Source organism: Ambystoma mexicanum, chromosome 12 (assembly GCF_040938575.1).
Source record: "Ambystoma mexicanum isolate Mex_15411 chromosome 12, UKY_AmexF1_1, whole genome shotgun sequence".
In the NCBI taxonomy this organism is placed as follows: domain Eukaryota; kingdom Metazoa; phylum Chordata; class Amphibia; order Caudata; family Ambystomatidae; genus Ambystoma; species Ambystoma mexicanum.
Genome location: NC_090936.1, coordinates 471,191,761 through 471,204,012, shown reverse-complemented (window position 1 = coordinate 471,204,012; position 12,252 = coordinate 471,191,761). Strand labels below are relative to the sequence as shown.

At 48.1% G+C, this 12,252-nt stretch overlaps 1 protein-coding gene across 1 annotated transcript in view; it reads left to right on the top strand.

The window, feature by feature from the left end:
• The window catches only part of LOC138513680 (V-type proton ATPase 116 kDa subunit a 4-like), a 4,716,919-nt gene that overhangs the window by 3,906,958 nt on the left and 797,709 nt on the right, over nt 1-12,252 (top strand). The window contains exon 24 of the mRNA XM_069628745.1: nt 7,034-7,147. Within this exon, the coding sequence (XP_069484846.1) occupies nt 7,034-7,147 (114 nt within the window). The remainder of the gene's footprint in view (nt 1-7,033; nt 7,148-12,252) is intronic.

Sequence of the window (12,252 nt, the reverse complement as noted above, 5' to 3'; positions counted from 1 at the left end):
GAATCCATTGGCACTGCACCCCATCTTCCAAGAGTTGGGCCTTCCTGAGACCGATTGTCAGAATCGCCCCTTCGTGGTCTGGAGAGGTATACCAAGACAGGCAGTTGAACTCATCGTGTAGAGGACTAATTCTTCCTGCCAACGTACCCCTCAGGTGCATCCAAGAAACAGACTGAGGGATCAGTTAACCAAAAGATGCATTGGATGCTCCCGGGACACCGCTGGTTGCAAAGGAAACGAACAGTATCAGAATCAGATCACAAACCCCACACTTTGGTATAAGGGGATACTCTGTGGACTAATCTGTGGTAATGGTGTGTATACCAGGTAAGTCTTTTCGGATGGAACCCAGAGCAGCCGGAGCAGGATTTTACCCTGTAACCAGACAGTGCAGTTAACAACAAACCACAGGTAAATAACGGGAGTGAACAATAGAGATTGAGGGGATTCTTACCATGGGAGGTAGTCCAAAGTAGCTAGAAGAAATGCACAATCAGAAGGCTTGACGGGAACACTGCCGGAGTAGTATGGTGAGTCTTGGTCCAGGCAAGGTTTCCCCTGAACCGACGGCACAAGGACGCCTAAATGTCCAAGCAAGTTTTCCCCTGAACCGACGGCACAAGGACGCCTGAATAACACAAATCAGTGCTCTTGAGGAAGTCTCTAGCCTGAGCATGTGTAGAAAACAAAATCCAAAACTTGAACAGCGATCCAAGGACAAAAAGAGGTATCTGCAAATTGCGGGCAGTCAAGTACAAGACAGGAGGCAAAAGGAATCCTGAGAACAAATCTGAGTCGGCATTAATCCAGCGGGTTTCGTGCAGAACGTCAGGCAATGAGCAGTCAGTAGAAACAGTTCTGAGTCGGGAAGACAGAATGCACAAGAGCAGAAAAGAGGGTAAGGCAAAATCAATACAATAAACAGGCAAAAGGTCTGGGAAGCAAGAGATCAAATAGCAAGGCAAGGATTCAAGAGTACACTATTGAATAGCCAAATTCAGAAGCTCCAAAGCTGGGTGGAGTTGGTGCATATATTGGATCATCTGATCTGCAGAGCGCAACCCTGCCGTGATGGCGTGCCTCGTATCACGTGTGCAGGATACCAACATTGCCATGGCAAACCCCAACGCGCACAAAAAGACATGCCTCGCATTGGGGGTTCTGTTTGACCGGCACCGAGAGCACAGATGGCTCTTACTTCTGGAAACTTTCCTGGGTATTGTTTTATGAACTTCAGCATGGCGTGACAAGCGCTTGGATGGTGATGGTTTTCTGACACCAATCTGTTAGCCACACTCCAGAACAAAAAGTGCTCCGGTACGCCTCTTGGGCGGTGTGGGTGCAGAGTCTCTGGGAGACGCGCTAAACATCCCCTAAACGAGGGAATTCCTTTATGCCTGTCTGCCAATTCTGCTGATTTCCAGGGTATTAGCCAAACTGAAAGCTACCACAGGCTTCAAAATCATACTGCCAACACCTCAGTGGCCAGCCCACTTTTGGTACTCAGAACTGGTGGGAATGAACGAAACAGGTCTGATCCCTCTGCCACAATGCCACGATCTCCTAGTCCAAGAACAGGGCAAGACCGTTCATCCATGCTCTCAGTTGCTCAGCTTAACAGTCTTATTCCTGAGGACTGGATTCTAGGTAATTTAGGGCTGTCCTCCGTGAACATGAAGCTCATTCAGGCTGCCAGAAAGCAATCCACACGATCGCAATAGAAGAGTAAATGGATCAGGTTCTGTCATTGGGCCTTGGAAAAAGCAGTCAACCATCTCACCCACGGCCTGGATGATGTGCTATCCTTCATGTCACACGTAGCGTGTTCAGGCGTCTCCGTCGACTCATGTGGTGCTTCGTTAGCGGTCATTGGCGCTAACCGGAACGTGGGCAAGTATACCTTCTCCACTGCAAATCCAGTGGTACGAAGACATCTTTGGTTTCACCCTCCTATTAAGAAGCTTCATCCTGTGTGGGATCTGAATATAGGTGTATCGGCACTCACTGGCAAGCCTTTCAAGCCGTTTCATACCACTGATCTCAAGTTCCTCAAGTTCCTCTCGTGGAAGGTAGCATAATTGGTGGCTCTCACTTTCGCTAGAAGTGTGAGTGAGATGCGGGCCTTTCCGGCTTCAGAACCTTACAGATTTTTTCATAAAGACAAGGTAGTGCTGCGCATACATCCAGTCTCCTCCTTCCATATTAATGAGGAGGTTGTCCTTCTAATGTTTTTTTTCCAGAACCAGTCATCTGCGGACACTGTCCTTCCTTTTTTAGATGTCTGTAGGGCTCTCTACTTTTACCTAAACAAGACCAAGCAATTCAGGAAGTATGATGCCCTCTTTGTCACCTTTTGGGGACACAGCACAGGCCAGGCAGTCAAGTAGTGAAATCCACTATTGCTTGGTGGCTTGTATCTGCTGTAAACTATTGCTAATCATCACATAAGCTGACTCCCCCTAAGGGGCTATGCGTAAACAGTATTATAAATGGAAAACTAATTACTCAGCTGACCTGCTCCTGGCCTACAAAGAGGCAGCCAGATTGTATAAAGCGGCTATCCTAGATGCAAAGAAGAATTTCTTTAATAATAGGATTATTGAAGCACGATCAGAGGCTAAGGAACTGTTCAAAATTCTCAAGGAGAAAGAATCGACACCTGTCCTTGAGGTTCAGGAAGTTGCAAAAGACAAAAAATGGTGGCAGGGTATCCAAGACGCTATGGCCACTAAACTACAGGGAATCAAAGCTAATATTAGCCTAAAAAAAGGTGAGTGCCCTAAACGAAGGTAACACTCCCGAATGTCAGGAGCACATCAGATGCCCCACAATCCTGGAATTCTCTTTTTCGGCAATCACGCTGGAAGAACTGACGGAGGTGGTGAAACTCCTGAAAACAACTAGTTGCAGGGGTGATCATTTCTCAGCCATTATAATTAAAACATGTCCCCCTTTACTGTTAGAGGGTATTCTTCAATTTGTTGATGCCTCCTTCAAAGAGAGTGTTGTGCCGGACGGACTCAAACTCTCCTGGTTCACACCCTTACTAAAAAAAACGGGCTTTCCCAAAGAGGACCCCCTGAATTATAGGCCCATCACAAACTTGGCCTTCCTGATGAAGATCCTGGACCGAGTTGCCTATAAACAAATAGCCAAACATACAAAAAGCCTCCCTATTCTAAACTGTCGGCAATCAGGTTTCAGAGCAGGGCATAGCACTGAAACGGCCCTTCTGGAACTAAAATCTAGGCTCCTCTCCAACATAGATGCTCATGCTGCTGGACCTCTCAGCCGCATTCGACCTGGTTGACCACACGTTGTTGGTCACCAGGCTCGAACAAGTGGCAGCATTCTCCACCGAAGCCTCGCAGTGGGTAGCTTCCTTTCTCAAAAACAGGGTCAGTTGTGTTTGCTCAGATTTAGCTGAAGCAGACACAATCCCGATTGAGTACAGAGTCCCACAGAGAGCAAGCCTCTCGCCCTGTTTTTATAACATCTTTACTGTTCCCTTTTTCTCAATGCTGGTGCACGAAAACATCTGGTTCACCAACTTTGCAGACGATACACAATGTATCATCCCCTTGACGGGGGACCATACCCTAGACGAAGAGCATGTAAACAAAGTTTACACCTGCATTGAGAACTGGATGGTACAAAATGGACTGACGCTAAATAGAACGAAAACAGAGCTCATGATTGTGGGATCCCCCAATCGGATCTCAAAGGTTGACCCCAGGTATAGCAAAATCCAGCTTGGTGAATTTAAAATAGACACACTCAAGAAAGTTAAGTCGTTAGGGGTGATTCTCGATCAACACCTCTCCATTAATGCCCATGTGGGAAGTGTTGTATCAGGGGCAGCTTACTACGTAAAACTTTTTACACACCTCAGACCCATGATCTCCCAGGCCAATGCTGAAACACTGGCGAGAGCCATAGTAGGTGCTAAAATGGAGTACTGTTGCAGTCTTCTGACCGGCATCAGCAAAAAGGAAATCAACAGGCTGCAGGTTATTCAAAATGGTGCAGTGAGGGTGGTCACGGGTCTCTCCAGACGGGACCATGTCACACCAGCAAGAAGAGCCCTGCACTGGCTACATGTAGAGGCTAGAATTCAGTATCGTCTTATTCTCATAACATTTAAGAGCCTCCTGGGCACTATGCCCTGTTACCTTAACAAACTGATTCTGCCCAAGAGTTCCTTACGTGTCCTCAGGTCACAGGAGACTAAAATGCTCATAATCCCGAAAAGCAAGTCCAGGAACACGGAAAAAGGAGCTTTTGCTATAGCAGCTCCAACTGCCTGGAATTGCTTACCCCGGGACCTAAGATTGGAATCGACCCTTGAGGCCTTTAAAAGAAAGCTTAAAATGTGGCTTTTTGAATAAAGCTCAGCTGAGTTGTACCGACTACCACCCTCAGTTTTCTGACTCATATTTGTTTTTTGTTGTTTAGTCTCATCAGTGCCATCATGCCCACGTGTTCATTGTTGCGCAATACAAAAGTATTAAAGTAAAGGGCATGCATGTAGCTTTTCAAAGGCACATCCCGTGGGACGTCACCAGCAGGGCTGCCACATGGTCCAAGCCGTCAGACTTTTGCAAGCACTATTGTCTGGATACCAGTTCCAGGGCTGACACCAGGTTTGGTCAGTCAATCTTCCAGAGCTTGTTTGCTCCTAGTTAGATGACTGTCACATGTGAGTGTTTCATGCTACGAAAACTCCCATCAGTATGGAGGAAAACGGACGGGACATAGGAGTAAGGAGCAGTTACTCACCATAGTGACTACGGTACTCCTAGTCCATGGTCCCCGTTTCTCCATAGGACCCTTCCTCTATCCCCCGCAAAATTGATTCAGTTAGTTCATGGTAGCCAACGAACGGGAAAAGGACTTGGTGAGTGAGGCATGTGGGTGCAGTCAGCAGGGGCAGACACGCTCGGCACGACCTGCGTTCTCTAAATACAAGGGAACGTTTTTATTGTGGTGCAAAAAAAAAGCTCCAGTCCCGTCCCCTTGGGACGGATATCCCATCAGTATGGAGGAAAGGGGACAATGGACTAGGAGTACAGTAGTCATTATGGTGAGTAACTGTTCCTAACTCCTATGTCGCGCCTGCTTTCCTCCATACTGATGGGAGATTTCAGCAGTGACTAGGGTGCGTACATGTTCCTTTTTTCCATCCTCTTCTATTTCGTCGTATCCTTCTCCCGCTCCCTCGTTTATCTCATGTCCTTCACCATGTCTACCTCTGCTCGTAATTTAGGAGTCATCTTTAACTCCAATCTTGCCTTTGCTTCCCACATCTCTACCACTGCTCAGACTTGCCACTTTCAGCTTTTCAATATACATACAATTTGCTATCTCTTGACATTAAATGTTACCAAACTCCTAATTTCTTATTTGGTTCCTTCCATGCTTACTGCCCTTCTCTTCGGTCTCCCAGCCTATCATTTTGCCCCCTTGCGTTTAATCTACAACTTTGCTATCTGTATCTCTTGCAGCTTCCCCTCTCGATCCTCTATTTCAAATGCCCCACACTCTATTGCTTGGCTTTCCTTTGTATCCCGCCCATTATTCCACTTCTTGTGCATTATTTTAAAATGTATTCACAGTTTAGCCCTCTGTTCACCTTGGTCTCGTTTAAACCTACTTGTGCGGCTTCACAATTTCGTTTTCTCCGTAGGGTTCCTAGATTTTGGAATGCTTTACTCTTCTCTGTTCGTTCTTCATCCTCTTTGTATTCTTTCTGCTCCTCCCTCAAAGCATGTGACATTTTAACACTACTGTTTGCATTGTTTTATACCATTTATTTACTCATGGCCAGCGCTTTGCAAAAGCGCCATATAAATTAAATAAATTAAATGAAACTACAGCCAACTATTGGTTTTGTAACTGTTGAAGATTGCAGTAGTTTGCTCCCTTTATGGAGTCTTGTAATCCAGGTACACTCTGTTTCTTGTCATGCCACACCAGTGCCTGGACACAGTGGAAATTGCATTCTTGGATATTCTGAATCTCTTTGCTGCAAGACTTGTGATGGGTGGTAATTAGGGATGCTGTGCCCATCTGCGGATGGTTTTAAAGCATGGCATCCATGCTGTCCCTCGCCCCATTAATCAAGCACTCGCCACATTCTATGCTTTGTTTGCATCCTCTTCAATTACAAAACCTTGCCTGCAGAACTATACACAAAGGATGAAATGTTTGTAATTCAGTCCCTAAGAAACTTTACTAAAGTTATTATATTGCACTTCAGAACAACTTGTAAATATTCCCATGGAATTAAAAGAAGAAGCTTTTTTAACTAAACTGGTGCAGATATAAATAATTCAAAAATATACATTATTTTACCATTATGTAATGGAAACGAAGAACATAGCTTGTATTCCCTCCTGTTTAGCAAGGTTTCTTAATGAACGCTGGGAACAACGCAGTAGCTGCTTGTAGATATTGTAAACATTCTGGGGTTACTGAAAATGTATATCACCTATTAGTAAAATGTCTGTTCTTACATACTGTAAGGATTATAACCTTTTATAAATGTGTACATAGCCAAGATCGCCTTAACACTAGTGATTTTTGGAAACGATTACTAGCTGGCATAGAAACATCATTATCAATTGCCGTTATACATGTTTTATATAGTATCACCTTAATTTACACTAATGTGTAAATAATAATGTATGAATGTACGCACTGGTTTATGCACTTTGTACACTTTTGCCCTCCATGTACGATATTTTAATATTTAGTATCTGATATGTTTTGTATGATTTTTGTTTTGATGTGTACTATTTAATTAAACTAATGCACAATAAAAACACGTGTTAAAAGAAAGAATGCTTGAAAAAGCTGCGACCAGTGACTCTAATGTATATGATTCTGAAAGAAAGGAACGGGTTAAGTTTTTAGTTTTTGTTGTGGACTTCTGATGACAGAGAACAGGCAAATGCACGATGTGTAACTCTGTGGCACTCCCCTTCAGAGATTCACCCTTTCAGCTTCAAATGTCTCCTGTTTTCTTCTTCAGAAATCAGCTGATAGCTTTGAACATATTTCATTTAACTGGAAAGAAGATATGCCTCCGCCTAAATCTGCGAGTGCTCCAACTGCTGATTTCTTTCCTGTCTCAGATGAACCTCAGGTAAATAGTGGGAAAGATTGTCTAAATACGAACAGTATCACTGTGGAAATGCTTTTCTTTCATTGGCTGTATTTTCTTTAATAACTAATGCATATTATCAAGAAATTGATGTTTGTGTTAATTTCATGTTTGTTGCATGCAAATGAAGCTTTCTTAGAAATTATTGAGCTCATGGTAAGTATACTGCATTTAAAAAAAATAATGATACATTAAATCTCATTATGGGATCTAAATGACTATTAGTAAAGGCTGAATTTCCCCACCCATGTTCAGGATCCCAAAACACATTTTTAAATAGAGAGAAAATGTTATTTTCAGAAATGTTCCTCTACTTTTAACTCCCTTGGGGTCAGTTTTTTTCAAAGAAACGAGCTGGGGGTAGTTCTCTATATTCGGCCGGGGCCTCCCTCTGGAACAGCCTCCCTGCCACCTTGAAATTACCATCTACGGTTCCAGAAGCACCTCAAGACCTTCCTCTTCGTTTCTGCCTTTGCTCCTCTTCTCCCCTACTGACTTGCTTTATCTCTCGGCACTGTGCACCTGGCCACCCTCTGTCCTTCGGGCCGAGGTACCTGCTCACGCTGCCACCCCAATGCACTGCCTCTGGGACACCCCTTGCACTGGGGCCTGTATCTGTACCCATACAGTCCACCACCCACGCTTTTTCTGCACTTCTCAGATTTGCCCTATCTGACTTATCTAGCACGTTGCCACTTTCCGGCTCCACTACTATTGTGTATCACCTTTATTTATTTTTATTTTTTTATTTGACTTATTATTATTTCTTTTGCTCTGTCCTGTGTTCCGCACTATCCAATTTCTCCCCCCTTGCATGCACTTTCCCCCTTTTCCCTTCCTTATGCACTTGCGGGTTGTCAATGTCACTGGGCCTACTAAGATCATTGTTTTGTTCTCCCCTGTTTCCCTGTGTTTGCCATGGTCGCGCTCCGAAACACCTGTGTAGGAGCTCGATATAAATAAAATATTGAGTCATATCATAAATGTCACTAGCCGATCTAGTTTATTTTTGGGTTTTTTCAAACTTAAATACAATAAATGTACAAATCACACAGGCACTGCATTAATACAACGAAAGACCTCCAACAAAGACATAGAACAAAGAAAAACAAGACAGTATATAGCACCCCTAGTGTCACAAATGGCCTCAAAAACACACCAACTCTCGAAGAGGGTTCAAGGGTTGTTATTAAAATCTTGACTGGGGGTCATGGCCAAGATAGCCAACAGAGCGGAAGCTCCGTCCCACCATTCCCCACAAGAGGCTAAAATAACGCAGTTATTCAACAGTATGCAGCGAACCAAGACACCAATATGGTTTTAACGGGACTCCAAGCCTGCGGTTCCGTTGGGGAACGAGCACGGGAGAGGCTGCACCTTGAGGGGGGCAACTATCCCCCTTTTCAGGGAGATTCAGAAAGATCTTGATAGAGGGAGCAGGCTAACTATCACACGGCTGGAGACACAGACATTAACATTAATCTATTCCCCAAGTTATTGTGCCTATTTCAAAATGTCCCGCTGTTGAATCCACCTGTGAAACTCAGGGGAAGCCAGGGCATGGATAAGTAAAAGAAGAATGATGGTGAACAAGGCTAGGGGAAGATTCTCGTTGCTGGACATCTTAAATTATTATTTAGCGCCCCCAATAAGGGTACTGGCGGTCTGGCAGCAGATAGGGTCAGAGAAACATTGGCTCTTTATTGAGCAGGCCAAATCGGGCAACATCTTTGTAAACAGCCATGGCTGAGTAAGCAGCACAGAGCTAAGGGGTTGTATTTAAATTTGATTTCCTGGGGTATGATAGAAGCAGGGGTCATAGTGCATAAAAGGGGAAATCAGACAACGTGTGTGTCGCCCCTTCACGCTGATACATGGCAATTTCGACTTCATACAGGCCCTTAGAGATAGAGGCTTTGAGGTTTGGTAGAGCAAGGGATGTTGGAAGGTAGGAGACCTGGTAAAGGGGAGGGCATAAAATAATTTGGCAAGTGCAAGGAAGCTTTTAGATTGGAGAAAAGGAACAGGTTTCGATATGAACAAATGAAGCACTGGCTGCATGACCCAACTATGAACAAGGGGGCAGGGCCGGTCTTTGTGTCAGGCAGCTCAGGCGGCTGCCTGATATCAGTCAGCCTCTAGGGGACGCCGAGCGGCAGTGCTCTCTCTGAGTCCTGATTTATTTTGATTTGTTATTAAGCGAGCAGTGAGCACTGCTGGCCTTTGCCCTCAGGTCAGCAGCAAAGTGCACTGCAATTGACTAAAATATGATAAATATGCAATTAGCATTTACCAGCAACATTTGTTCTCCAGCATGGGGTCTGGCATGGATTCACATGCTCATGAATATTCCCCGTCGTCAGGCTGGGAATCCTCGGTAAAGAAAAAATCAGTATCTGTTTCGTTTCTGATCTGTCTTTCGTAGTAGTAACCAATCACTGATCTCTGCGTCATACTGACCACAGCCAATGACTGCCCTCTACCTAAGCCCCGCCTCTGGCAGCCATCTTCAGATTTTTACCGCACGTTCAAGTGTTGGGATCCTCGTGTTATTGCTCTCGTGCGTTTTTCACGTTTTTTCTCGAAAAATTTCGCTTTTTTCGGTCAAAAGAGCCTCAAGCTCCACCGTTTCTTCATCCGATCAACGGGGACCCGTGTCGGATTTGTCTACGCCCCTCAAGGGTGAAGATTTCGTCGAGCCACGCTTTTGGAGGACTCCAGAAGTTTCTCAGGCCCATCTCGGACATGGCCCAGGAGAAGGGAAGCTCGACGCCCGGAAAGCTGTTCAGGGTCTGCCCTGGATGCCAGCTTCAGAATGTCTTTAAGGAGGACGAACACTCCCTTTGCCTTTACTGCCTACATGAGGACAAGACGCACGTGGAGAAGGACTGTGCGTTTTGCGGCAATATGTCGGAGCGGACCATGAAGGACCGCCATCAACGTCTCGCCAACTGGCTGGAAGGAAAGAGCCCGTCAGGCGAGAAGAAGAAGAAGAAGTCCGAGCGGTCTTCTAAGACCTTTGAGGGCGCCCCTGCAACGGGGGTCCAACAGAAGGCCAAGCACCGCGACTCCGCTGGCACCGGGAGCGCCGTACGGTCAGGCTCTACGGGCGCCAGGCAGGGCGCATCCTCCCCGGCGCCATCAACCACGAGCCAACGCTCTGGCTCGGGTAAGAGGAAGGCTGAGCACCCGGCGAAGCTCCTGGAGAGACCCCGGTCGAGCTCGAAGGCCCCATCGGAGGGGGAGCGAGGCGGTGACCCTCCCCCCAAGGAGAAGTCGGTGAGTGCACCTAAGGTGGTGAAAGCCTTAATCCATCCGGCCAAGGCCTCTATCGAGACAGTCGCGGCGGCCCTGGCTCAGCCTGTGGAGGCTACACCAGTGGTGGCGACCTCAGGGCCCAGAGTCTCCCTGCCACCGCAGAGGGAGTCCTCTTTCATGCCCATCGACAGGACCCCCGTGAAACCTCTGACGGAGAAGAAAAAGGGGGGCAGGAGGTCGTCGTGGATTCGGCCTCAACCTCTGAGGAGGAGCTGGTCGAAGTCTTAAGCCACGGCGTTGGCGTGGAAGAAGACCAGCCCGTCGGGAGGGACCCCGACGTAGGAGACGACAAAAACGTCGAGGGTGCCGACGGGGCTCCTGACCGCCCGTCGGACTCCCCTCAACCAGTGCCGCAAGACAACTCGGCGGCCATTTTGTTGGCTATACAGTCCTTATGCTCAGAGATAAGGACGAGACTGCCGTTACCACCAACGGAGGAACCGCTCCCGATGGGGGACCCGGAGCCAGGCCCTTCTGGGAGCCATCCCCCTAAGAGAAGAAGGATTCATCCTCCACCTCCTTTTCAGCCATAGCGCCCTGTTCAGCCCTCCTCCCCGTCCACGACACGTGGGGATGATACGGGGACTGACACGGCCGCGACGGGTACAGACAACGAGGTTTACGACGAGGATCTCCCGTCGTCACCGCCCACCCGGGCTTCCCCGCCCGACGAGATTGGATCGTTTCACTCCATGATCGCCAGGGCATCCGAGCTTTTCCAGCTCTGCCCGGAAGAGAAGAAGGAAGGTTTCCTTTATCAACGGCGCGGGGCCAAGAGGAAGACGGTCCTCGCTGTACCTCTACTGGACGATATTTGGGATGAGGGCCTCGCCCTCCTCAAGAACCCATCCACGACGCCGGCTAGAAGGGATCGGTACGAGAAGAAGTACCGGGTCCCGGACGCGGCCCCCTTGTGCCTTCGGGCACAGCCGACCCCGGACTTGGTCGTCTCCGCGGCGGCCAGGAAGAAAGCGGGGGGGGGCGCGGCCTCTACGTCGACCTCCCCACCGGACGGCGAGGGAAAGAAATTGGACACGATGGGACGCAGGGTCATCTCGTCGGCAGCGACGACGATTAAGGCGGCCAATGCCTTGGCTATCGTAGCCCGCTACGACAGGGAGTTGTGGTACAAACTGGCCCCCCTGCTGGACTTCCTACCAGACGACAGGAGAGCGGAAGCCCGAGAGATCTTGCAGGAAGGCGAGGTGGCGTCGGACCACGCCATTACGATTGCGACGGACATCGCTGACACTGGATTTCGCCAGTTGGGCAACGGCGTGTGCCTTAGGCGGCGTGGATGGCTAAAGGCTACCGACTTCCGTCAGGACGTGCAGACCAGAGTCTTGGACATGCCGTTCGACGGAAACAACCTGTTTGGGAAAACAGTGGACGATTCCCTTCAAGCCATCAAGGCGGACACGGAGACGGCCCGGGCTCTTGGGGTTCTCCAGCAACAGCGGCCGCCCTTTCGGAGCGGCGGAGGCAAACAGGGTGCCTCCAAAGGTTCCAGCGGCGGATTTTCCACCTACCGTCAAGCGGCCCGTTCGTCACAGGAAGCTTACAGGGGACGAGGCAAGTCAGGCGGACCCCACCGTCGTCGCCAAGGAGGACAAGGCGGCAAAGCCTCATCGAAGCAGGACTGAACCGGCCGTGGGGTCAGGCCCCCACCGAAGCACCCTGGTGGGAGGCCAGCTGGTGAGCTTCGTCAGCGTGTGGGAGTCCATCACCAACGACCGTTGGGTGCTGGACGCCCTAGCTCAGGGTCACGC